Source organism: Drosophila busckii, chromosome X (assembly GCF_011750605.1).
Source record: "Drosophila busckii strain San Diego stock center, stock number 13000-0081.31 chromosome X, ASM1175060v1, whole genome shotgun sequence".
Classification (NCBI taxonomy): domain Eukaryota; kingdom Metazoa; phylum Arthropoda; class Insecta; order Diptera; family Drosophilidae; genus Drosophila; species Drosophila busckii.
Window position 1 is genome coordinate 4,375,198 of NC_046608.1, and position 27,972 is coordinate 4,403,169.

General features: G+C 33.3%; 1 protein-coding gene across 1 annotated transcript; it reads left to right on the plus strand.

Annotated features, from left to right (window-relative positions):
• The first annotated feature begins 1,514 nt into the window (after window positions 1-1,514).
• On the plus strand, window positions 1,515-27,972 carry LOC108606806. Its single transcript, XM_017997276.2, has 8 exons — window positions 1,515-1,531; window positions 20,460-20,913; window positions 22,669-22,841; window positions 25,442-25,558; window positions 25,647-25,886; window positions 25,961-26,178; window positions 27,030-27,233; window positions 27,292-27,972. Exons 2-8 carry the CDS (start codon window positions 20,633-20,635, stop codon window positions 27,739-27,741), a joined length of 1,683 nt encoding a protein of 560 aa, XP_017852765.1. The 5' UTR covers window positions 1,515-1,531; window positions 20,460-20,632; the 3' UTR covers window positions 27,742-27,972.

Below are 27,972 nucleotides of genomic sequence, written 5' to 3' on the forward strand. Positions count from 1 at the left end.
GTTTATTTGTTAAATGTTTTAAGTCAAGTGTTTGAATAAATATAAGCTGAATGTATGTGTGTGTGTGTGTGTGTGTGGCAATGTCAAACGCAGCTGGAGGCGCTGATATATAAATATATATATATATATATACTATATATCTGAGCTGAGCGGTATTTCCGCTACATTTGCATAGCCGAATTTGTTAAGATTGCGACGTTAAGATATAGCTAGCTATATATATAAATGTGTGTGTGTGTGTGTGCAATACGAAATGCTAAGTAGCACATATAAAAAATAAAATTGAAATTGTAATTTTCACACGTTGACAGCGCTGCTTGTGTTTTGTCTTATGTTTGACATGGCGTATACACAATTTTGTCAAAATGCGTCTTATGTCATTTTCATTAAGCTGTCAATTAATTTGCTATAGCGCTATGCACTAATCAAATCAACAGCGAGCGCGCCAAACAGTGCGTATACGTAACTTGCTACATTGTCAATTGGCTTGCACTCAAATTACAGCAGCAGCAGCAGCGGCAGCAGCAAATGGAATCAAACTGTGTCTGAGACAAACTTAAAGTCTGCTTTCTATGCCTGTCTGCTCACAATTGAATAATTGAACAAATAAATGTGGTCGCGCCACAGTTTTGGGTGAAAATCTTCAACTGAGCTGCGACTTTGGTTAGACTCTTTCAAGTTCAGCAGCTTTATACTAGCTGCAATTTAATTGATTTTGCGCTTTGATTGTCAAACCCAAAACGTTGCGTTGTTGTTGTTGTTATTATATTATTACGCTCAACTATAACAAAAACTGTTGATGTGGCGACCTTGGAATCAAAATAGATTCGAAATTGCGGCGCGTTCGCGCTACACGTTCGACAAATCTTTCTCTTCTCCGCACACGTCACCAAATGCCAAAATCCCAAAGATGCCAAGCGATGTATATTTTCGGAAGCCCCATCTATGTTTTTTGTTGCTTTATATTGTTGTTGCTGTTGTTGTTGTTGTTGTTACGTCTGTGTAGGCCAAATATGCAATTGCTATTAAATGGAAAATGCCTTTTGTGCCCATTAAGCAGACAATATAGAATTTATATGCTATGCAAATGGAATCGAAATGAGCTATAAAATTGAAATGTACGCGTACTTATGTTAGTTACTATATATATATATATATATATCAACATTTTGCCAAGCCCATAAATATTGACAATAATTTCGTTTCGTTTTGGCACAAGAAATTGCTGAAATCTTTTTAACAATAATATTTATGTGCTGCTGTAACTAATTACATTAGCTAACAAAATTTACGGCAATATTTACGAAAATGCAATTTGTTTATTTTTGAATTCAACTCATTGTTTGACTTGACTAAATTAAACTATTTATACATTTATTATTATTTTTATTTAGTGCAGCGCACTTTACTTTTGCTACATATTTATTAATTTAAAAAAAATATTTTATTGCTGTCAATTAATTTAAAAATTATTACTTACTTCATTTTTAGTTACTTGTACTTCAGCATTATTTTTTTAAACAAACTGTAGGTAAGTCTACTAAACATTTTAAGCTTAATATTTGACAAATCTTTTTTTTATTTATACTATTTATTGCTTAAAAATAATGTTTGGGTTTTGAGCTATACAAAATGGCAAAGCAGAAAAAACGTTAAAAGTTAGAATTTTATTATGACAGTTTAATTTTTATAATTTAACTAATAATGCTTATGATGTTTTTGGACTTAGTTAAGACCGAAAATCAAATTTTTTAGCCAAATCAAAAATGTTTATAATTTTGTAGGCTAATTTTTTAAAATGTTTTGTATTAAAATTTATTGCATCAAATAATAATTGCACTATTAATATTTTACTCTATTTTATTTTTAACATACTTACTTACTTTTAATAAGTTTACAAATCAATGCGCTTAATTTTAAACTAAATCTTCGAATTTTTAGCAAAATACTTTAATATTTTTTTTCGTTCATTGCACAATTATTATTTTACTCTATTTTATTTTTAACATTCTTTGAATTTAATAAGTTTGCAAATCAATGCGCATAATTTTAAACTAAATTTTCAAATTTTTAGCAAAATACTTTAATATTTTTTTTTCACTAAACTTGATGTTTAATTTTCGAAAGCAAAAGTTTCACTTGTATGAAATAAAATTGCAGACAATAATTTTTATGATCGACCCAACCTAATGTGCGTCCATAACTCTTGTTTGGCTTTGACGCATCTTTCTGCTCTTCTTCTGTTTGAATGAAAAGTTAGACAACTGTTTATACAATTTAATTTAGATTTTTTCTTTAATTTGTAACACTTTTATGACGTTTACTCAAAATCTGTTTTATCTCCATCACACGCGCGCTTGCATTTGAATTGTTAACCATAAAAGTTTACTATAAATACTATTAAATGCATAAGCTGGCAAACAATTGTTTATATACATTTTTATATTTATTTATGCTACAGCTTTTATTTTTTTTCTATTAAAAGGCTACGCGTTGCTTAATTGATGCAAATTATTTGCATAAATAGCAATTTGATAAAAAAAACGTTGAGCTGGGTCTTCTCTCGAATGTTTCTCGAATGTGACAGCCTATAAATTACTTTGGCACATAAATTTCAAATTGTTTGACTGCAATTAGAATTAAAATCGATTGTCTGCTGTCAGCCGCTGACAAACTCGCAGTAATTTTTTCTCAACAACAATAACAATTAAATATACTTAATATTAAGCGAACCACACGAAAAATATCAAAAGGCAGCTGAAAGAAAAAGCTGAAAATTCGCACAGTGGTTAGCAAAATAAATAAAAATTGCGAATTATTTGTTGTGAGAAATCAAAGCACAAGCGCGTAAAGCAAAGCTTAGCAGCACAGTGGAACAAACTTAAATATAAATATTAAAAAAAAATATAGAAAATAATAATTTGCTCAGTTATATTTTTTAAATTTTTTTTATTTTAATTGTGTTACTCTATTTATTTATTTTTTACTTTTAACTTTTAGTTACAGCAAAAAAGTTAAAAGTTTATTTTATTTATTAAAGCGCTAACTTAACAATAAAATTATAGGTCAGCTTATTTAAAACCAAAGTATTAATTAATATTTATTTACTACACGTGTTAATTCATACTTTAAATATTTAATTTCAACTATACAAATTTTTTTATTTTTTACGCGCTTATTTTTACAGCTTTTTTTAAACTAAAAAAGTTTGCTTAATATTTTTAGAAAAGTACTATTTAATATTTATTTATTTTACTTCATCCAACTAAAAAAATCTTTTTTTTTTTATTTAAGCGCTAACTTGAAAATAATAAAATTATTGCCTAATATTTTTGTAGAATTTTTAACATTATTTTTAACTGACTATGCCAACTTTATTTATTTATGTGAGCTTAACTATTAGCAGCTGTAAAATGCTTAATAATTTTTAAATTTTAAGCTAGCTAGTATAACTTTAACCACTGTGCAACGCATTTATGTTTATTTATTTTTTACTCTTCTAATACTTTTTAGTTATGCTTTGCTTTTTGTTTTGTTATTAATAACAACGGTCAACCGGCTGCCCAAAGTTAAAAAAACAAATGAAAATGAAACTCGACAAAAACAAACAGCAAAGAAAATTCGTAGGGACTAGCAAAAAAAAAAAAAAAAAAACAAGTTGATTTAAATGAAGTGTTTTTGCTGCTTGTGCGTGTGTCAGAGTTTTTCAGTTTTTTGTTTTTTTTTTTTGTGGCTGTTTGTGCGTTGAATGAATCAAATGCAGGTGATTTTCAAGGCAGGTGAACACAATGACAACATTGGGCAAATGCTGTGTGTGCAAATCCATTAGACAAACGGCTCGAAGATGAGAATCAGGCCAACCAAATGACGAGTGTTGGACAAGTGTGTTTCACTCACAAAATGCCAAAAAGCAGTCCAGTCATCAGGCCCGAAGCCATTGACAGCTCAATGTCGTTTAGTATTTGATGGATTATGCTCAAGAGAGTGAGAGCGAGGAGAGATTGGGGGGTGGGGGGGGTGTGGACTGCAACGCTTGTGAATTTGTCTGTTGAAAATTCCAAATTGATCTGTTGAAATTTGCAGCTGCAATTAAAGTCTGTTTCGCTTTTTTGATATTTTGAGTCTGTTAACTGCTCTTCAATATATTTATTTAGCTAATAAATGTTGCGCTGATTTCGTATGCATAGCACGTACGGCGGCTTATTGGTCGTATGTGTAATAACACACAGAATATAAAATATATTATGGAAAATGATTGCATTAAATCAAATTAAAATGCAATAAAGCATTTAAGGGGTTAAGCTAATTGACATGTACGCGAGAATTGGCAAACAAATCTCGTTCCATTTATGAATTTAGTATGCACAAGTGCGCTTTGATTTTCTTTTCAAATTAGCTCTAATGAAAACTCTGGCATTTGCTGCTAATCAACACTTAATAATGATAATAATATTAATAACGATTGCGGCTTTCATTTAATGTGTAGTAAGTGATTTAATTATAAATGACAGCATTAGCTAAAATGATAAAAGTAAATAAAGCGCTGACACTAAAAGCAGCGGCAATAAAATTAAATAAATTTAGCTGCAATAAAGTTAGCAAAATTACATGCCAATAAAAAATAAATATTATAAATATAGCTAAAAAATAAATATTATAAAACTAAAAGCAAGCACATAATTTGCCATAATTTTTAGCTGCATATTTGCATAAATTGAATATCAAGTATACGTATACTTAATACAAGCTTATCAAATTTTGACTTATGTAGCAATTTTTTTGAGTGTAGGCAGCTGCAAGTCTAAAAAAAATTGCAGCATATACAAATATTTATAGCTCAGTTAAATAATTATATGCTTATGACGAAATTTATTAAAAAATCTAAAATACATTTTATTTACAATTAAATTATTCAAATAAATTTTTTAATAGCAACAAATTAATTGCAGACTTAAATTCATTTTAAGCAATGCAAATTGCAAATAAGAAATTAATAAAAAAAAACTGAAACATTTTGTTGCGCTAATAAAAATATAAAGAGGAAATAATTAAACCTAAAATGTTTGCGCTTCATATAATTATAAATATATATAATTGTTTGATTGCTTATATATGATAGTTAATGTTATTATTATTATATGTCATAAATATATATTTAGCATAATTAGCAAAATTCGTTACGTGCTTAGCTTTAAAATGAGCGCTATAACTTAATGAGCTATAAATCAATTGATTATTGCATTTTATAAGCAGATAAGCAAATTTCTTTTTTTTGTTTTCTTTTTTCTTTTGTTTAAAGCGTTAAGCATTCTTAGCTTTTATGCAATTGTTTATGGCCATGTTAACGTTTCTTTTACGATATGTTGTAATAAATTCCTATGAAAAAGGCTTTTATGCCTGTCGTGACAAAGGCTTAATGCTCTAAATGCAAAGGTTATAAAAAAAAAAGCTCACACACAATTAAACAAAAACATAAACAAAAGCGCGCACACACACACACACGCATACACACGCAGTAATTAAGTGGCTTTTGGCTGTGTTGAGCATCCAACGCGTGTTCGCGTGTTTTTTGCCGTCCAATGTCCACCTGTGCGTATACGTAATTAATTCCATTATAATCTCTTACGCATAATGAAGCAACAGAGCAAACAGCACAACGCACCACATAGCAAACCACACGGCGAGCGTAAGAACAACAGCCAAGAGTTATCAACATAATATATTTCAGCTTTTTTCCATTGTTGTTGTTGTTCTTGTTGTTGTTGTTGTTGTTGTTGTTGTTGAGCTTCAGTTAAGGGCCCTGCAGAAAATCCCCAAATGTAGCGCCTGCAATTAATTGGCACTGAATTTATTTGCATTGAATTTAATTATGCAGTCACACCTGCCCAGCAACCAAACATAATACTACAGGTAGGCCACATACAGTTGTGGCTGTATGTATTTTGACAGCGTTCAAAATAGCAGCTTGCTTATCGAAAGGTTTTTCTTTTACCACGTGCTGAATTCATTTTAAAATGTTAGGCTTAGTCTATTAAAAATTTGATATATAAAAAATTATGTCATATTTTCCAATTTTATTTTAAAATTTATTGCAACATTTTAAATACTTTTAAATTTTTTTTTAAATATTTTTTGTAATCATTTTCTTTTAGCGTCGATACAAATAAATATAAAGAAAAACTTGGCTGGGCTATCTTAAAAAAATAATATAGTATTAAAAATAAAAATAATTATCTGTTAAAAATGTATTGCAATAATTTATTGTAATTTATTGCAACAAATTTTATTTTTTATGTTGAAAATAAATAAAAAAAAAAATTGGCTTGGCTATCTTAAAAAAATCATTATAAATTAATTAATTAAAGTTGGTTTGGCTATCTTTAAAAAAATTATATGGTATTAAAATAAAAATGATTGTATGCTAAAATGTATTACAACAATAATATTATCATATAGCAAAAAAAAATTATGAAAAAAATAAACTTATTGCAATAAGTTTTATTTTTGTATGCCGAAGAATAAATATTAGGCAAAAGTTGGCTTGGCTATCTTAAAAAAATAATAATAAATTAAAAATAAAAAGAATTATATGCTAAAATTTATTACAATAATAATAATAATATTACTATATTTTTATAGCATTATGGAAAAAAATGCTAATAATGAATTAAAAATAAATATTATGCTAAAAATGGATTACAATAATAAAAATAATACTATTACTATATTTTTATAGCAAAAACTAAATTTATAGCAGCAACAAGTTTAAATTGACAACAAAAAATTAATTTATAGAAGCAACAAGTTTGTTTTGATTATAAATATTAAATTTAATTTGTTAGATTGCTATAATTCATTTAAAAACAAGTTCACTAATAGTTGCTTAATTGAGTTTATTTATTCCTAATACGCTGCAAACTAAAATAAATTAAATGAATGAATATTTCAAGACCAAACTTCAAGCAAAGTTTTGGCAGTTTTACTTTTAGTTTTGGAGTCTGACTTTTTAGTCTAAGATCTCTTACTTATTTTTAAACAATATTGTGATCTATTGAGCTCTTGTTAGCTTTTCATTAAGTAGGCAGAATTGTTTTCAAAATTTGTCTGCTTACATTTGACGCGCACTGTCTGCACTTTGTATACATATATATTTTATTACGTATACGTAATTTTGTTGCTGCCGACATCTCTAAAAATATGTATCCAAAACAATTCAAGAGACACGCCAAATGATTTGAGTGAAACTAAAGACACCCCCCCGCGCTTTTTTTCTCACCACCTGCACTACGCATATGTTTGCTATTCTAAAAGCTTATAAATATTTGTATGTTTTTTTTTTTTTACTTTGCTGTATTCGTGCGATTTTTATGAGCTTCTGCGAAATTTGTTTATAAACAAAAGAAGCAACACACAGCAATTGAATGAGCAGTGACTAAATAAAAGCGAACAAAATCGAAACTGAAATTCAAATTTAACTGTATAAATAAATAAATTCGCGGACAAACAACAGTTAGCTGCAAATTTGCATTTACTGCCAAACTAGCAGTTTTAGTTATAGTTACTAAGTATTATTTTTTAGCTGCTCGCAGCATATTTTCTGTTGTTGATAAATTAAGTGCAAGCCAAGCAGCAAACAATTGTGGCAACAATGTTGCAACAGTTGCAAGTACTTAACTTACTACGTGGCAATATCTATATATATATATGTATGTATGTATGTGTGCCATATATAGTTGTGCAACAATGTTTTTATTTGCTTGGCGCTTATGTTTAGTTACTATTTCATGTTCTCTCTTTTTTTTTGCTGTGTTATGATTATTTCCTTTTTTTTGGGCGTGGCATCAGCTTTGCTAAATAAACGCATCACGCAGTTGGCAACAATGGCAACAATTCCTAAAAAACACACACACACACACACACACGTACATAGCTAACTGTAGTTTTCGTTACGTTGTCTGCACATTTTCATTTTTTTTTGTCGCTGAGTTTTCTTGTAGCGCATTTTCATTTTATTGCAGCGCAGATTAGAGTTGCAAAATTGTTAAATTTTCATTCATTTTGTTTTTCTGCGCGCGCTCTTTCGTTTTTATTTTCATTTTCATCTTTTATTTTGCTTGTTTGCTTGTCTTTTTGCCATTTTGCTTTTAATTTGTTTTTGCTGCTGCCAAGTTCTTTGTACAATTTGCGCCTCGTTTTGCATGCCCAACTACTATTACTATGTGTTTGCTGCTTTTGGCGCAACTAATTGTCAACTTGCAAAAAAAAAAAAAACAGAAAAAAACAGATGGACAACATTTAGTTTGCTTTGCTTAGTTAATGTGCTGATATTTTTTATTAACCAAAAAGCAAAACAATTTTAAATCATAAAAGCGGCAGACAAAGTTTTTGTTTATAATATTTGCAAAGTTAAATCGTCTATGTGCATTAGGGTGTGCCTTAATTTTAAAACTTAATACACCAAAATTAGTTAAATTTGCTATAAAAGTTTGGAAAATTTGTATGACCAATGGCAAGTTTTGATGACAATTTAGACTGCGTATTCAAATTTGATAATTTAAAATTAAATATTACTCTATATATATATATATATGTATATTTGTAAATTAGGATGCATCCATTTGTATTTCCAAGATCTGACTTTTGCTGCTTTGTTGCTTTAGAATTCTGAGAGTTATACTCCCAACAAGAGTTTCGATATATAAATATCGTATCTAAAACAGTAATTTATGAAGTATTAAAGTAGAAAAATATATATAAAATAATATCAAAAATTCAGCTGTAAAAACGCGCACCAGGAATTGAATTTAGATTAGATTAGATTAACTAATACTACTATTACTATTACTAATACTATTAATATAATTTAATTAAGGCGCTATTACTATTACTACTATTACTATTACTACTACTATTGCTAATTCTAATGTTACTATTACTTATACTACTATTACTAATACTACTATTACACTATGACTCTATTTTGTGTTACTAATAACTACTATTACTCATACTACGTATACTTACTATTACTAAATACTTATATTACTACTATGGACTACTATTACTATGCTACTAATACTACTATTTCTCATACTACTATTATTAATACATACTATGACTACTATTTACTATCGTACTAATACTACTATTACTTATACTACTTATACTACTACTATTACTTATACTACTATTACTAATACTACTATTACTACTATGACTACTATTACTATTGCTACTAATACTACTATTACTCATACTACTTATACTACTATTACTATTACTACTTTTACTATTACTACTATTACTCATACTACTATTACTACTATTACTATTACTACTATTACTAATACTACTACTACTCTTGCCACTATTAGTAATACTTCTATTACTAATACTACTATTACTTTTACTACTATTAGTATGACTACTATTACCAATACTACTTTTACTATTACTACTATTACTATTACTATTACTACTATTACTATTACTACTATTACTATTACTACTATTACTATTACTGCTATTACAATTTCTTTTACTACTATTACTATTACTGCTATTACAATTTCTTTTACTACTATTACTATTACTACTATTACAAATACTGCTTTTATTATTACTATTACTATTACACCTATTACTGTTAGTAATTCGCTATGAAATTTAAAAAGGTACATACTTACTACTATTACTATTACTAATACTGCTATTACTATTACTTTTACTATTATTCTTATGACTGTAATATGACTATTATTACTATTACTACTATTACTATTACTTTTACTGCTATTACTGTTACTACTATTACTGTTATTACAATTACTATAACTACCATTACTATTACTATTACTTACTAGTGTTGTTTTTTTGTAAAATTCAAACGATTCGATTAGGGTGCATAATCGACTTAACTACATTTAAACATATTTAAGCGTTTACTTTTTAGTTCAGCTGTTTTATTTTTATACACATAATTAGCTTAAACAAAGATTAAGCTGGAGCGCTGCTTTTCTACTGTTTAAAATTGTGCTAGGATGACACTCAATTGATCGATATCGATAGACGCAAGCGCAGCTTATCGCGCGGATCAGCAAACAAACAGCTGTTGAGTTTAGTAAATTAAAATTGAAAGTGCAAGTGCCAAATAATTTCGCAGGTAAGCGACAACAATTGCCAAGTTAATAATATAGTCGGTCGTTGACCTTTGGTTTTGGCCAAATTAATGCAATGCACTTGCAATTTGCCGCTTGCTGCTGCGTCACGTGTTAATATTTCACACACATGCCGGCGTCTCAAGCGATGACGTTGGTGTTATAAAATTTAATTAATGCGCTTGTAGAGCGTCTACAAACAACAACAGCAGCAGCAGCAGCAACTGTGGCAGCAGCAACAGGCAAAAGACTTGGGTTGCAGCTGTTGCACAGCCCTTAGGACTTTGGGGGTGGGGGGGTGCTGCCAATGCAACGTGCAACGCTTGCCGTGTTTGTTGCCGCGGCGTGGCGCGTGTTGTAAAGTGCTTTGTTAATTAGCCCAAGCAGCAGCGCGCCCACCACCCACGCGCAATAATTTTAGTCAGCAACTATGCAACACATTTGCTGCCGCAGCCATGTGCGTGCCACACTGCGTGTGTGTGTGTGTGCCTGTCTGTGTGTGTGTTGCTTTGTATTTTGCACACTATTTGTCAATGTCAGACCAACAACACACACACACACACACACACACACACACACAAGTGCAGGCGGCGCTCAAAGCGCTTGAACGTCAACAACTAGTTTAGCCCTGGTCCACAGCTGCAGTAAATGTTAATGGAGCCCCCGTGAAACTCTCGCCTTGCCCCCTCATTATAGCTCAGCAGCGTGTGTGTTGATCAAAAGCAACGCGCCCAAAGTGTCGCTCATTTTGGGATTTTAAAACCAAAGCTCACTGCGCCCCGTTGCCCCTCCCCCCCTGCTGTTCAATTGCCATCAAAATCTATAGCTTGGTGGCCGGCATTTCGCTCTTAGCACAGCCATCAATGTTGCATCAATCAACGTCAATAGCCGCAGCTAATCAAACGTTCGGCCCATTTTTCTCTCATGTTCAACTCTTGTTAGTTGCATGCCCCAAAGCTGTTGTAAGCTTTAATTGCCTGACTTTTGCATCATAAAGTGAAGTTGCAAACAAAAGTTGCGCATTTATAAACAAAGCAAAGGCAAACAAATGCAATTGCAGAATTTAAGTGTTCTTGTATTAAAAAAAACAGCGCATTAAATGCTAAACTATTTCATAATAGTTTAATTTAATTTGTAACAGTGCTGGCGCCTTTGTCATTTGCAATTTAATTAAATATAAATTGCAAATACATATATAATCCATAAAAAAGAAACTATGTAGTTTATTTGCAACTCTCTACATCGATTTGTTTATTTATTTGTTCAAGCAGTAAGCTGAGAATTTATTTCAGTAGCGTTCACGCAGTTATGAGCGAGAGAGCAACTAAGTGAGCTAAATAAACAGTTAATTAGTCTATTTAACAAATTTGGGGCTGAGTTTGTTGCTTATGCATTTGCAATATTTTTGATAAAAATATTCTTTTTTTTTTTCAGCCTGAAGGCCTTTGTTGCTCTGGCTATACCAATTGTACCATAGAATTTAATTCTAGGCTACAATTAAAAATGAATAAATTTTTTTTTTTTTAAAGATATTTATTAAGTGAAGCAACTGTACAAGGAGAAAGAGCAGCGTGCTATAATATCAGAGTTAGCAAATGCCATTAAGCCTAAGCTAAGAAATTAATTTAGAAGCGTAGATAGAATTGCAGACTCTTCCCAACGTAGTCGTCTTAGGGCCTCACCAATTTGCCCGTGTGCCTTCCAATTTGTTGCTCCAATCTGTGGAGTTGCAAGTCTCTGTGGAGTGTAGAGATCAAAACTTAAGCTGAGTGCATGCCTCGTTTACATTGAGGCAACAACTTAATCAATTCTAGTGTTAATTGTTTAACTTTGTAAGAGATAACTTACTGCTCAACTAATGTAGGCGCTGCATAAGTTAATATTCCAATTATTTATGTACAACTATAAATAGTTGACACATTTATTAAATTTATTATTTGCGTTTCTTTTTGGTTCGTTACTCACGTTTGATAATTTAGCTCACTCTCTCTTTCTCTCTATCTCACTCTCTCTTCCTCTATCTAACTCTCTCTCTCTCTCTCTCTCTTCCTCTATCTACTTTCTCTCTCTCTCTCTCCTATCTAACTCTCTCTCTCTATCTTCCTCATCTAACTCTCTCTCTCTCTCTCTATCTAACTCTCTCTCTCTCTCTCTAACTGTCTCTCTAACTGTCTGTCTCTAACTGTCTCTCTAACTGTCTCTCTAACTGTCTGTCTCTCTCTCTCTCTTCTCTCTCTCTCTCTCTCTTAACTTTTCTCTCTCTCTTCTCTTCTCTCTCGCGACGCTCTCCTCTCTCTCTCTCTAACTCTCTCTCTCTCTAACTCTCTCTCTCTCTAACTACGCTCTCTCTCTCTAACTCTCTCTCTCTCTCTAACTCTCTCTCTCTCTCTAACTCTCTCTCTAACTCTCTCTCTCTAACTGTCTCTCTCTAACTGTCTCTCTCTCTCTCTCTCTCATTTGATTGTTAATTGACTAGACTATTGAGCATTGCGCTCTTTTTGCTTTATACATTTTTATTTGTTTGCAATTCAACGTAACGTATACGCAACGTAACGCCAGCATTAAAATATCAACTAGTTCAATACTTTTGCTACTTTTTGTGTCAGCAAATGGGCCAATTAGACTTTGTAGTGCTCAATAGACTATGTATGCATTTTAAGCTTGTCTAATTGACTTGTTAGTACAATTTTTCATAGAATAAAATGCAGACTCAATGACAAATCGGTAACCAATATGCAGGACTCTAATGCAACGCAGTTATCAATGCTGTTTAGCAAGAGAAAAAAATGTAAGAGGCTTACAGCAAAGCAAACATACATAAATTTTGATAAAAGTGAATTTTAAATGGCAGCCATATGGAGTTGCTAGCTAGCATATGAAATTTTAGGGATAATTTAGCAGCTAACGCCTGGCATTTTAAAGCGAGAGAGAGAGAGCTGAGCTGCGAGTGCATATGATGTGGGCCAATGTATTGTCACCACTTGTGCATATTTCATTTCTCTTTGCTTGACTTGTCTTGGCTGCTTATGTTATATGGGCGCGTATTAAAAGTTTTACTATGCAATAAAGCTTTAAGCATTGGTCAGACTGCAAATCGCAGCCAGCATTTTACGACAACTTGAAGTTGTGAGCGTGAGCGTGAACGAGAGCGAGCGAAAGTGCAGCAAATAAAAATCTGTCGTAAGCAATTTTATATATATATATATATATGCGATTTTTTCGTATATATATACAAGTATATGGCATGTGCCTGGGCTAAGTACTTATATATCAAGTTAATATGCTGTAGCTAGCAAACGTTTGCACGTGCATTCGCATTTAGGATGCAGTTGAAAGCGACGAAGGCGAGCGCTCGCCTTAAACTATGCAACACATTTTTGCGCGCTGCATTTTTCTTACACTTTGCTTGATGCAAACTACGCCAAGTGCAAATAACAAATAGAGTGGGTGTGTGTGTGTGCGAATTTGCATAGAGAATAGACAGTTTGGAAAATTGCATTCCATGTTGATAACTTAAGACTGCAAACCAGCGCGACGACGAGCAGATTCTCCATGCTGACATTCTCATAGTTCTGCTCTATCTGCTGCTGCTGCTGCTGCTACTGCTGCTGATTCTTGTCGCCAGCTGCAGCCGAAACGCATGTGCATAAATAAATAACTTGTTTCAGTTTTATAGCCTTGAGTGTGTCCGCATCCTGTGTGTCCTGCTCGCTTGTCACCCAATTTATAAACGGGCACGCCAACTTGCATTTAGCTGGGCGGTCACAGCACCTTGAGCCAAAAGCAATTTTGCCTGAAATTGAAGTTGATATGCTTTGCGCAAATCACAAACAGCATTTGCTTTTATTTTTTTTTTGGTTTGCTGACCAATGTCTGTGGTCTGGCTTTAAGTCTGTGTCCGCTTTAAATTTATAATTCAACTAACAATTTTAGTTAGTGTATATTTCAGTTCAGTTCGTTTGTCTGTCTGGCGCTTCCTTTCAAAGTTACAAGCCTGCAGCGCCTGTGGCTGCAAATCGAGGCCAAGTCAAGCAACTAACTGTTCGTCTGTCTGTCTGTCTGTCTGTTTGTTTGACAATGACTCACTGACTGACTGACTCGCTTTGCTAGTACATGATATGCCTGTAACTATTTGATTTTATCTTGTTGTCGCTGCTGTTTGTGTAAACACACAAAATGAGCGCCAAGCGAGCGCAAGCGACAGAGCTAGTGTGTGTGAGCGAGATAGCAAGCAGCTGGTCGGCCAGTGGTAACGATAAACAAAACTGCAGCTTGTGCAAAATTAAAGGTTTCCCCAACAACAAGAGCCCAAGCTCCAAAGCTTTATGCAGTCCAAACAGTTATAAAGAACTTTAGTCTAGCACTGCACTGTTGCTTGTTAAATATTAAAAATTAAATGCTTAAAATCACTAGCAAGTGCTGCTTGCATTAAATTTACAAACACTTGCTGTTTATTTTATTTTATTTTATTTAAGTATTAAAAGCGACTGTTAACTGTTGTAATTTATTTCAATTGGCTAAAATTTGTTACTATAGAATTATTAATATTAAAATAAATAAAATCAACTGCTTTTTATCATAATTTGCTATCATCGCATTAATTAAATAATTAAATTAACAAAAGTTTAAGCTTATATATTTTAATTAATTATTGAAAAAGAATATTTTTTAAGTTCCGCAAGCCGACTTAACTTTTAATTATGATTTATGCATTTGGATTCGATATATCGCTATATATCGAGTGTCATAGCAAGCAGCTTTTTTAAGTGCTTCAAAATATTTAATTCAATAAATATTTAGCTTAAATTTTAGCTATGATTTTTAAAATAAAAGTATTCGATTTATTGCTAAATATTGCTCGAGTGTCATAGCAAGCAGTTTTTTAAGGGCTCAATTCTCCATCTGTAATGGAAATTAAAGCTTAAAGTTTATTTTTATTTTTTCAAATATTTTTTAATGAAAGTTTATTTGGTAAATTCGACTTCAACTTCAATAAATATTCTTTTCTTCATTAATGAAATAAACACAGTCTGAAGCTAAGATATATTTTAATGAAACGTATTAAATTATATAGTCAATAAATATTTAGCTTAATTTTTTATCAAGCTTAAGTGTCATAGCAAGCAGCTTTTTAAGTGCTTCAAAATAATTAATTCCATAAATATTTAGCTTAAGTTGTAATTATGATTAAAGTATTCGAATTATCGCTAAATATTGCTCGAGTGTCATAGCAAACAGTTTTCTAAAATGAATTCTACGGAAATTAAAGTTTATATTTTCAAATATTTTTGAATGAGAGTTAATTTGATAAATTCGACTTCAACTTCAATAAATATTCTTTTTTCCATTAATGAAACATATTTTTATGAAAACTATTGAATTATATAATCAATAAAATTATTGTATAAATATACAACTTAACTTTTTATTATAATTATTCAAGTGTCATAGCAAACAGCTTTCTAAGTGCTGCTTTATGAATTATTAGCCACTTCAATTAAAATGCAGCTGAGCTTAGAGCACAAATCTCAACTTTTGCCAGCATTTAAATGAATTTTCAATCTGCAACGGAAATTAAAGCTTAAAGTTTTTGGCATGCCGGCTGCCAATTAAGCAACAAGGCAACAGCAACAGCAACGTGTGCGTTGGATTTTGGCCTGAGAAAATGGGCACAGACACTTGACTTGCCGTTGTTGTTGTTGCCAGTCAGTGAGCCACTCACTAATTATGCAAAAATTAGTTGCAGCTCAAGCGGCAGAGCGAGCTAAGATATAACAAAAAAAATGTAAGAAGAGAAAGAGAAAAAGTGGAACGCGGCTAAGGCAAAAGCAAAAGCCTGACAATTCAGTTGCACCCTATAGCGTTGGCACGTAGCATTAAACCGCTTGCATGTGCATGTGCATGTGCATGTGTGTGTGTGTGTGTGCTAATTTAGACATCTTTTGTTGCCACATAGAGTTGCACAGTTGCAAGCGTTGAGCCACCAACAGAAAAATGGCCGCTCTGCGTTTGTTGTTGGCAGCTCCGAAAAAAAAAACACATACACACACACACATACAGCGACGCGAAAACATGCACAAAGGCACTTTTGTGTATCGGGTGAGGCATGCGGCTTGGCAGCAGCAGCAGCTGCAATTGTGTGGCAGCCACAACAACAGAATAGTAAATAGCGTAACGCCGAATGCAATGCATTTGTGGCAAGCAGCAAAACCACGCGGCTGCGCTTGTGCTAGTCCCAAGGGCATTTTAGCTACATTCATTCATTCAGTCAGTCAGTCAGTCAGTCAGTCGGCATTTTGTATTCATTGATAACTAAGTCGCTGGCAGGCAAAGTTTCGGCTTAAAAAATATATATATTTTTTTTTATAATAATGACAGCCATGTTATGCCTAATGGACCAACGCTGCGTATGCGTAATGAGTGCTAATCAGCACACAATACCCAAAACCAGCGCCACATGCTCTCGCTCGCTCTCTATGGCAAACAATAGAAAATTTAAGATGCGGCAACAATGTGGCCCATGGCATTTGTTGTTTAACTAAATTGTCTGCAGCTTAGCACTGACATTAAAGTTGCGCGTAATTTAATTGCGTGTGCTTATTGCTTAGTAAAAAACTTTTAGCGCAGATAGCGAACTTTTTTAGTTGAGTTGAGTAACAACAAGTTGACAAGTTATCAAGTTATAATGTGCAATGATTAATGTTTGGCATTGTTAACTGCGCGCAGTTAAGTAGGCAATGGTTTTTTTTATAGTGCTTAGTTATTGAACTAAGTTATTCAGAAGATCCTGAACGATTCCGGCGAAAATTAAAATATATAAAAAAAGTTATTGAACAAAATATGTTTAGCTAACTAATTTTTTTTTTTTTTTAGTAAATGTATAAAAAATTTATTTATTTTAAAAAAGCTTGCTGTTACCTTTGGGGCAACTTAATCTAATTATATATAGCAATAACAAAAGCATCACATATGGGACACATGTACATATTCTAACTAGACAATATCCTACAATATACTATATTCAATTATTTACATTAAGAGATGACCCTTTTCGGGAGATCAACTGGGTGGCATCTTTTTAATCGTCTACTCGTTGGTTGCGCTTTTAGTTGCCTGGCTAGTGCATTTGTGTGGTCACCGAGGCGTTCCACATATCTGGTTGCCAAATTTTGCAGTACAGTACGTCTCCAACCATCGGCACTTTTAAATTTTTTTCTTAGACAAATGAAAATAACATTGTTAACAGCGCGCACATAAGTATGCTACAGTTATTTTTAAAGCGGTTTATATATAACAACACAAAATTAAATTGATTTGTTTTAAAGAAAACAATTCAAGCTGCATCATTTTTATTTAAATAATAAAACAAATTACAATGCCTGTTCAAAATAATACAAATGTTGTTTAAATTTAAATTTACAAATAATAATTATAATATTTTAAGTCAAATACTTAGAGCTAAAATTGATATAACTAAAATTTTAAAGCTTTCGAGTAAATTGAAATTGAAATTTGCATAATTTTTATTTACATATATTGATTGAAGTTAAATTTACAAACAGTATAAAAAATTATTTAATAATTTAAATCAAAAAATAAGCGTTAAAATTACTAAACTAATAATAAGAATTTAAAAAAATCTTAATAACTTTGTATTGTAAAAATGAAAATTACTATTACTATGAAAATTACTATGCCAAAGTTTTTGAATGAATTTAAATTGAAATTTGCAAACAATATTTATAATAATTTAAATCAAAAAATATGCATTAAAATTGATTTAACTACAAATAAAAATAAATCTTAATAATTTATTTAATTTAAACACTATGAAAATTACAATGCCAAAGCGTTAAAATTGATTAAACTAATAATACAAATTTAAAAATAAATCTTAATAATTTTATATACTAAACACTATCAAAATAACGAATTCAAAGCTTTTCAATAAACTTATTTAAATTTCCAAACAATAGCTATAAAAATTTATTAGTTTAAATCAACAAATTAAGCGTTAAAATGAATAAAACTAAAAATTAAATTTTAAAATAAATCTAAATAATTTTGTAAACTATTTAAATTACAATGAATGAGATTAAATTGAAATATAACTCGAACTGTAGCTTCAATTAAATGCTGCAACAGTAGCTGCCATTTGTAAGTTAACTTAACACTTGCACTTAACGACTTGGCAGCTATAATTTGAGTCAGTGTTGTGTTGCTTTGATACGAGAGAAAGTTTAAAAGCAAAACAATGGCAATGGCGTCAGTTTACTGCAGCTGCTAATCATTTGGCCAAATCGTTGGCCAATGGCAACGAAATGATTTATGTGTCCCGCATGGATTGCTATTAATGCAAGAAAGTGCAAGACAACTGCATTGGTACATACTTATGTGTGTGACTGTGAATGGGACTGTGTGTAAATTATCTAAAATCAAAGATTTGCTGTTGGCTTCAAATTGTTGCAGATTTTGCAACTGCCAATCGACCATTTGTCTTGAATTACTTTTCGACTTGCACTTTACACTTTTTATACACACACAGACACACACACACACACACACACACACATACATAGCTGCCATACAAATGCAGTTATTTATTTGGTTTTCTATTTCGGTTTTCGGCTTTTGCGTTTGCAAACTGTTATTGGACCCACACACACACATAGAAATAAACACACACCTACACACACACACAGTGGCCCCGGCAGCAGACAAATTGCGCGTAAAATAAAACTTCAATTGCAGCAATAACAACAAAATAGCAATTGCAACAAATAGTAGCAAACGAAAACGAACGAACGGAACGGGGAACGCTCGAAAATATAAAAATACAAGAGCGTAGTACAAAGTACAAAACGAAGAAATTGAAAAGCGTTTTAAAAACAATAAAAGTGGCAAATTCACAGCCAAACCATGCAACAAACGCCTTGCCTATCAGCCCAGCACCACCTACCCACCCACCCAACCAGCCCACTCAGCTAAACTAACTATATGCCACCCACTTGCACTTTGAACAGCACAAAATATTGCAAATATCGCGATTGGTACGTGTTGCGCTGTTTACTCTCACTTGTATGTGTGTGTGTGTGTGTGTGTGTGTGTGTGTGTAAGGACGAACGCGTGTTAATGTTCGTACGTGGCATTGGCCACAGCACAATGCACGTTGCATTAACCAACAGCAGCAGCAGCAAAAACTTTAGACAACAGTCAAGTCATTTGCTTTTAGCGTTGGCTTAATTGCACTTGAGTTAAGCAATTGAATTGAAAGATTTCAAGCGCTTTAAAACTCAAATGCATAAAAAAGTTAGTTCGGAATGAAATTTATGCCTGCACTGTATAGAAATATGCTTAATATTGAAAGTCAAGCTATAATTTTCAACTTGTAAACAACAAAAATCAAATAGTTGTTAAATTGCTTGAAGCTTTTTGACATTAAAAAACATTAAAATCTAAAGTAAATAGTTGTTAAATTGCATGCAGCTATTTATAAATAAAAAACATATTTTGTTTATGTTAATTACAATTTAATTTGCATAAGTTCATTCAATAACAAAATAGTTGTCAAAATACAAAATTCTAATAAATTGAATTTTTTAATTGTATTGAATAATTTTCTAATCATCAATTATTCTTAAAAATTATCTAAAAACAACAAAGCAATAAATAAAATTTTATAGTCATAAACAAATTTTGATTGAAATTTGCGTTGAATTGCGCAGAATTTTGCATAGACTAGAAACATTTAATGAAACCAAGTCAAGCTTAATGCATTGAAAGCTAATTTTAAAATGAATTGCCTTATTATCGATAACTGCAGCTTATCGATAGCAGCCTTAAATATTATTTATTATAATAAACAAAGCTACTCACACTCAAAGTGAAAGTTTAATGCATTAATAGCTAAATTGAAAATCAACTGCCTTTGCGACTTACTTATCGATAACTGCAGCTTATCGATAGCTAAATTAAATGAGCTTTATTATAAACAAAGCTGCTCAGACTCAAAGCGAACTTTGCGCTGATTTGCAATAATTTGCAGCTCAAATCAAAATCTTGATTATGCAGACAACGCGTTAATTGATGTCTGATGTGATTTACAGAAGCAGCCAGAGCTGGCAGCATAATTGTGTGCGCCACTGTCTGGGCCAGAGAATTGTGAGTCAAACGAGCTGCCGCCGAGTCGAGTCGAGTCGAGTCGAGTCGTTTGAGTTTGAATTTGATTTTTAATTATCTGTGTGAGCTGTGTGCGCTGTTGGCTAAATCCACTTTCTGTTTTTCTGTTTGATTCCGTTTTAGTGGCAACTGCTGGAACTGCATGTGGGCGTGTCAATTGCTGACAAAAGTCGAATAGTCGAGCGGAGGCAGCAGCAGCATTAAAATTCGGTAGCTCGGCAAGCTCAAGTGACCAGGCGCAGCAGCTGCTCCGACTGCGGCGGTGGCAGCGGCGGCGGCGGCGTCGCTACGAAGAAATGACAACAACATTGGGATGGCCGATGCCGTTGCCAACGTTAGCGCTGGCAGCAACGTCAACAACACCAATGCCAGCAACAACAACAACAACAGCAGCAGCAGCAGCAGATGAAGCAGCAGCAACAACAACGTTTATGCCTGTCGATGCCATTGCCGCTGCGAAAATGTTTTCGGATGCGGATGTGGCGGAAGTGCGGCACGTTGTGCAACGCATTTTGGTGCCGTGCATTTTTGTTATTGGACTATTGGGAAATTCAGTGAGCATTTATGTTTTGACGCGGTAAGTGCACTTGTATATCGGCCATGGCTAAAACAGCAACAACAACAACAACAACAACAATAGCAAGAGCAGCAGCTTTTGTTGTTGCTGGATTACGGCCGAGCAAGATTCAAATGGAGTTTGCCCAAAATTGGTTTTGTGTTTGTCCGTTGCGAGCTACGGCGCTGCTATTTTATGCATTTCATGTTTATGCACCCACCCAGTCAGCCACCCCACTAAAAGCAAAAAGCTGAGCACCAGGTATTACACAAAGCATTTAATTGTTGCTCCCACAGCGCTGCTGTGCTGCAGCCAAAATCATTTCATGGCCAAATGACAACAACAACAATAATAGAGCCAAAGCCAGCGCCAGTTTTAGTGCCAAATGCAAAACGCAGCCAGCAGCAGATAAGAGTCAAATACACAGCAAACTGCGTCGACAGCTCAAAGACGCTACAAACAGCAGCAATAGCAACTAAAGTAGTGCAGGAGCTAATTATTGATTAAGTCTTGAGCTGCATAAATTTGTTTAATTTTTGTATTTGAAAAGCAGCAGCTAAAGTAGTGCAAGCTTATTATTAATTTAGTTTTTGCATACATTTTATTAATTTTAATATTTTATTTGCTGCCTTTTGTTTAGTTTGCTGCAGCTGCGAGCTTTTTGCTGCGCATGTTAAAAGCTCAGTGCTATGCGTTATCATTTAGACTTGTTCTGCAAAAATTATAAGCTTAAATTATAAAATGTATACAAATTTAGATTTTTTTCAAGTCTGCACTTAATGATTTTAATTGTTTTTTATTATAAAATTTACAGACTTTACTTTAAAAATATTTCAAATAGCTTTTTGTACTTTGCATTATAAAAATTATAAAAATCGGTACAAAATTTGCATATAAAAATAATTATAAAATCACTCTAGATGCTGAGTGAAAAATTAAAATTAAATTAAGTTTAAAAAATTATTTTTCCATTAGTACTTAAAGTTTTTCCAACAGTACATAAAGTTATTATTTGCGTTGTCTGCTAATTAGTTTTAATATATTTAGCAGCTTTTAGTTAGTTTAGTTAGTTTTGCTTGTTAGCAACTGTAGCTGTGAGCTTTTTGCTTGCAGCAGCGCTGTTTATGTTAAAAGCTCAGCGCTATGAGCAATTTGTTTGCAAACGCTCAAATATTTATTATTTATTTGTCTTATGCTTGAAAACAAAATAAACATTATAATTGCTCTAATTTATTTTTTATATTATTACTATTCTAAAATATTAATATATTTAAATAACTTTTAGTTGCAGTTTAGCAAATAATTAATAATTAGTTATTGGTTTTAATGCAGTTAAGTTGCCTGCCCTAGAACTGAACTGCAGCTCTGCCTGACAAAAGCTCAACGCTATGCGCGCTGCTTCATATAGCGCATACGCAGCGTATTCACTGTTAGCGCAGTTTTTTTGATAATGGCGCCACACAAAAGCCAACAACTAAATATGAACAGTTAGTTTTTATGCTGCATTTGTTGGTTTTATGACGCTGCCGACAATTGCGTGCATTTATTGTTGTTGTTGCTATTGTTTTTATTGTTGTCGTTTGTAGCTGCCCCGCGCGCGCTCTTGAACAATTTGGTTATTCAATTATTGTTGCATTTGGCACTGTGTGCTCATTGTACGCTTAACGGTTCTTGCCCAGATTTTCAGCTACGTGTCTGTGTGTGTGGCAATTGCTGACTGCTATGTATATTTACTTTTATAATGGTTTCACTTTTATTTTTTTTTTGGCCATTTAGGAAGCGCATGAGGTGCACCACAAACATTTATCTAACGGCTCTGGCAATTACGGACATTGCGTACCTGACCTTTGTATTAATTTTATCACTCGTCCACTATGAATATATCAAATACCATTGCGAGCTATATTGGCAGCTCTATGGCTTTATACTTTGGCTCTGCGATGCTTGCGGTGAGTAGCGAAATAAAAAATTAATGTGCGTTAACTTAAGAGCCCAGCAAATGAATAAGTGATATACCGAAAAGTATAAGCTGAATCAAATTTATGCTAGCCACCCCCCCCAAACCCCCCGCATAAGAAAAAAAGTTACAAGTGCTTACTTTGCTGACTGAATGAATTGCCTAAGCAAGTCGCAAGTTCGCCTGCATGCTTTGAATAAATTGACAGACAGACAGACAGACTCCTTTGGCTCTTGGGCTCTCTCTAAATAGGTTTGCTCTGCGGTCATTATTAATAGCTCAATAGCACGACTGTTTGCTGTCCTAGACTACAGCAGGAAAAATTGCCTAACCAGCCTAAAATTTTAATCAGACACTGCAAATAGAAATTGAACTGAAATAAATGTAAGCCAAGTTAAATCCCTGCTATGAATACATTTCTATCATCAATTTTCTTATATTTTATTTACAACAAAACAGTTAGAATTTAAAAGCTAAAAAGCATTTTTATTTAATAATTTATACTAGTTTACCTAATTGTATTTTTTCTCAAATCAAAGAGCTCTTTACAAAGACTTTGGCATTCAAAGTAAATAATTAATAATAATAAAAACCATATTAAGCGCAAAAATTCATACTTTGAATTTTAGCTTGCAATATTGCCATTGTTTATAAGAATCGGCTGCCAAATAATAACAACTAACAACGTTTTGTATTTTAAGCACTTGTAGCACTAACTTAAGCAGTAGTAAGGCATAGAAATATTGTATTGCATTATTGTACAACACTGTTGAACAAACTGTTATGAAGCTATATAACAACTCTACAGTTAAGTTATTTTGATAATAAGAAACATTGCATTTAATGATTGATATATGCAAAGTGCAAGTTTTCAATGCTTTCAAATTAATTGTGCCTAAATTGTGATTTTTAGCTTAGCTTAGGCTGTTAATAGTTCCCACGCTCAGTGTCAAATTCACGTGAAGTCAACACAAAGAAGGAAAAGCACCGTACGATGCAGCGACGCTCTTGCTCAGTCGCAGCAGCAGCGAAGAGCGATCGAGCGCAGATAAACGAAAGCAGCGCTGCTTCTCTCCCAAGCAAGCACGTAGGCATTGTAGAATAATATAAAGTAGCGAATTATGCTCTTGGGTTCTTTATGCTTCTTCTTCCTTTTTGCTGCTTGCTTGCTCTTTTCGTTTTGTATACGGTGTAAGAAACACTCGAAACGAAGAGCGCAATCATGCCCAAGCATTTGACTGTCGCTCTCGCTCTCTGGGTGGCTTGCGCTTCAGTCTAGGTCAGTCTAGTGCCCTCGCTCAGTATCGACCTGTAGCCAAAACAAGACACGAGCCAAACCCACCCACTCAACAAAGTAACGAATCTCTCGTTTAGCCAGAGCAGCAGAGAGCGATCGAGCGCAGTGGAACGAAAGCAGCGCTGCCTCTCTCGCCAGCAAGCAGGCAGACTACTTTGTATAAGTATAAGTATAAGTATAAGTATAAGTATAAGTCTTTGGTATAAGCATTAGCGCTAACGCCCTATGAGTGGCTTGCGCTCTTAGCTTCTGTTCTTGCACTTTGATCAAAGAGCGTGAGGCTGGCAAGCGAAGCTACTTGGCAGTTCAGTTTGTTGCCTGTGAAACATGCGGTCGATGCGACGGCGTGACTTCGCAGGAAGAATTTATCTAATTAGTCTAATTAATTCTAAACAGAAACTAGCAATGAGCTAAATTAAAGTTTACTAAATCGAGATCAAAATGGGTAAAGCCTTGCTGCGGCAAATCTTTCTCGCGTTGTAAGAGGCACGGGAAGTTCCACTGCCCGATGGTGAGGATGAGCTCATGCTCATATAATTAGTTAACAACTTGCAAATAGCCAAAAATAATATAATTGCATTAAGCATTAATAATACAATTGCTATAAACACATACATTAGTCATTTGTCAACCAATTGTTATAATTATGTAAAATTAATTTTCGACTTGCCATTAAAACTTTATGCTCTATATAAATGAAACTGATTTTATTTTTGGCAATTAATATGCTTATATATAAAAAATCAATTTAATTACAATTTAGCTGTTCAAACTTTGAAAGCAGCTTGTATAGAAAAGTTAATTAGGGCTTATTGCTTTCGATTGATGCTCAAAATAGCTGCGACTTAAATTAGAAAAAAATTCAAAAATCAAAACTAATAAATAACAAGTGGACAGGTTAAAGTTGGGCGCCACCAACTTAATTAATATAATATGAAATTAAATTAAAATATATAAAGAGCTCTTTAAGAGCTGTTAAATAATATAATAATGAATAAGCAACTCTTAGGCTAAAATGTTAACATACAATATATAAATATATATTAGGAGCTGCTTATATTTGTTATTATATTAATTTATTATTTTATTTATTTATATTAATTAAAATAAACAGCTCTTAGGCTAAAATTCTAACAATGCTCATATTCAAAATTGTTTTTAAGTAAAATTGGTTAACTGCTCTTAAGTTAACGCTCAAGTTGCTTTTGCCTGCCAAGTTAGCAACTAAGCTAAGCCTAATATTGCTAGTTTTTTTCTTGCTGCGTACTTTACCGTTCGTTTGACGTTTATTCCAGCGTACATCTCAATTTACATAGCCGTTTGCTTTACTATCGAGCGATTTATAGCGATACGCTATCCGCTCAAAAGACAAACATTCTGCACGGAGTCGCTGGCCAAGAAGGTAATAGCAGGTGAGTCCACAACACACACACACACGCTTATATTGCTTTGAGCCTTTGTTAACTGGACTGTGCTGTTTGTGTGTTTTCATTGGCGCAGGCGTTGCACTTTTCTGTTTGCTGACCACGCTCACAACAGCGCTGGAGCACACATATGACATCGATTGGAAATTGATTGATGGCTCATATAGGCCCTGCAATCTGACGCTGGCAAATGTGTCGCCGCCAACGCCAGCCACGCCCACAAGCACGCCCTGGACAGCAGCAGGCGACAGTCGAAGCTATTTGGATTCATACGAGTTGGGCAGCGGCAGCGGCAGCGAAGTCGGCGGCGAGTCAGGTAAGTTGAAAGTTACTTAAAATACAACGAGAGAGAGCGACGCTTACATATATTAAACTTTATCACTGGCCCAGACCACATTCCAAGCAGACAGCGACGCAGCAGCAGCGCCACTCCGAGCGTGACTGCAGCAACAATCGTGCAACCAATGGCTGCTGCCACTGAAAGTTTGTTGCACTTGTCACGTGTCAGGCGCAGTGGCAGTGGCAGCGGCCGCGGCAGCGAGGACAACTTCAGCTCCGACTACAACAGCAGTGCATTCGCATTTAATGTAACGGAATTCTGTCAAAATGTAAGCGAGTAACGGCACTGCGCGTAACTAAAGGAATTACATTAAGTCTTTAGCGCAGCAACTTTTTCAACTTGTGACATTAAAGCAGCGCGCAGAGCAGAGCAGAGCAGTCAGCGGCGTTGTTTAAGTTTACTTTAGTGCAGCGTAGCAAGTTTTTGTCGACTATATTCAATTTTTATATAGTAAACTTGCCAGTAAACTAATTGATTAGTAATTGTTTGATTTAAATTAAATCTCGAAATATTCAAAAAATTTATAACAAAGTTCTAATCGGTATGGATATTAATTTATAGAAAATGTATAATAGATATTGTTAGTATATATATTTATAGCATAAATATTTTTAAAACAGCTTGTATAATTTTTTCATTTGCATGTCTCTTTAACATTTTTGTGCAAATGCAAAATTTTATAAAATAATTATCACAAAATAATCGATTATATTGTAGCATATGATTAATCGAGCCATAACTAACGAAATTTAAATTAAATTTAAATGTTTAAGCAACGATTTGCTTTATACAAAATTTGTCATTTTACAGTTTTATGATACAAACAGTCAATTTAATGCATTAGCTGAAAAAAAATTCATATATTTGAAATTTAGTAAATTTTGTATTAGAATTATAACAAAATTCGGTTTGGCAGCAGTCAAAATAAATGTGTTGAGCAGTGTTAAATTTCAATTGTAGCTACAATTAAGTTAATTGCTCTGCTTATGTTTAGTAAGAATGTTTTAGATTTAATTTTAAGAACAACAGATTTGCTTATAACACTTTTGCATTATTTAATTTATGATATTGATTAAGTGTACTGTACATTGCCTAATTAGTTTTATTATTAATTCACAGGTGACTTTTTATAAAAACACCGCCTCCAGTCTGGGCAAGGATCCGTTGTACTTGAACATTTACAGTCTTTACTCGTTGGTGGTGTTTGTGCTGTTGCCGCTGCTGCTGCTGGCGACATTCAATTGTTTTCTCATATTGCTGGTGCATCGCTCCAAGAGCGTCAGAGGCGATCTAACCAATGCCAGCAGCATACGACGCACTAAGGTGAGTGCCAAGAGTTTCAAGCGTGTCAATTAATAATAATAATATTGCTCAACTTTAGCGCAAATCAAACTCTGGACTAACGGGCAGCGTATCGCAGGAGAATCGAGTGACTATAACACTTATAGCCGTGGTGCTGCTCTTCATTGTCTGCCAACTACCTTGGGCCATCTATTTGCTGCTGCAGCAATATACGGAGATTGAGCCGAACATACAAAGAATTGCAGGCAATGTATTCAATTTGCTGGTGGCCATCAATGCGGCAGCGAATTTTTTCTTATATTGCGTGCTGTCGGATAAATATCGCAAGACGGTGCGTGAGCTAATCACCGGCTATCGTTATCGTCATCGGCATGCACGCAATAATATGAGTCTCTATATGCCGCATACGACGACAACGCTGAATGGCGGCGATGGTGCCAGCACAGTGGGGCAAACTGCTAACTACGCTGGCTACAGTCGACGCTGTCGCAACAACAAGTCCGCAGCTGCGAATCGTCTTATTAAATAAACAAACATTTCTGTTTTTTTTTTGTTTTGTATACATTTATAGCATATGTATAACTATTATTTTGTTATTTGTATTATGTGTATGTGTACTCGTATTGTAAGCCAAACTATTTTGTAGCTTAAGCCTCCACATAACCCATCAAAAAGCATATTTTGTGCCATTATGTGATGTTTATAGTTTTTATGCTAGTAGTTTATCCCTAAACATAACTGTTTGTTGTTTTCCAATTGT

Bases quoted from the DNA above. Each gene is read 5' to 3' on its own strand.
- LOC108606806 (XM_017997276.2), top strand. From the start codon at position 20,633: ATGACAACAACATTGGGATGGCCGATGCCGTTGCCAACGTTAGCGCTG. The intron at 22,842-25,441 runs GTGAGTAGCGAA...CGTTTATTCCAG, and splicing joins TTGGCTCTGCGATGCTTGCG to CGTACATCTCAATTTACATA. The intron at 25,887-25,960 runs GTAAGTTGAAAG...TCACTGGCCCAG, and splicing joins CGAAGTCGGCGGCGAGTCAG to ACCACATTCCAAGCAGACAG.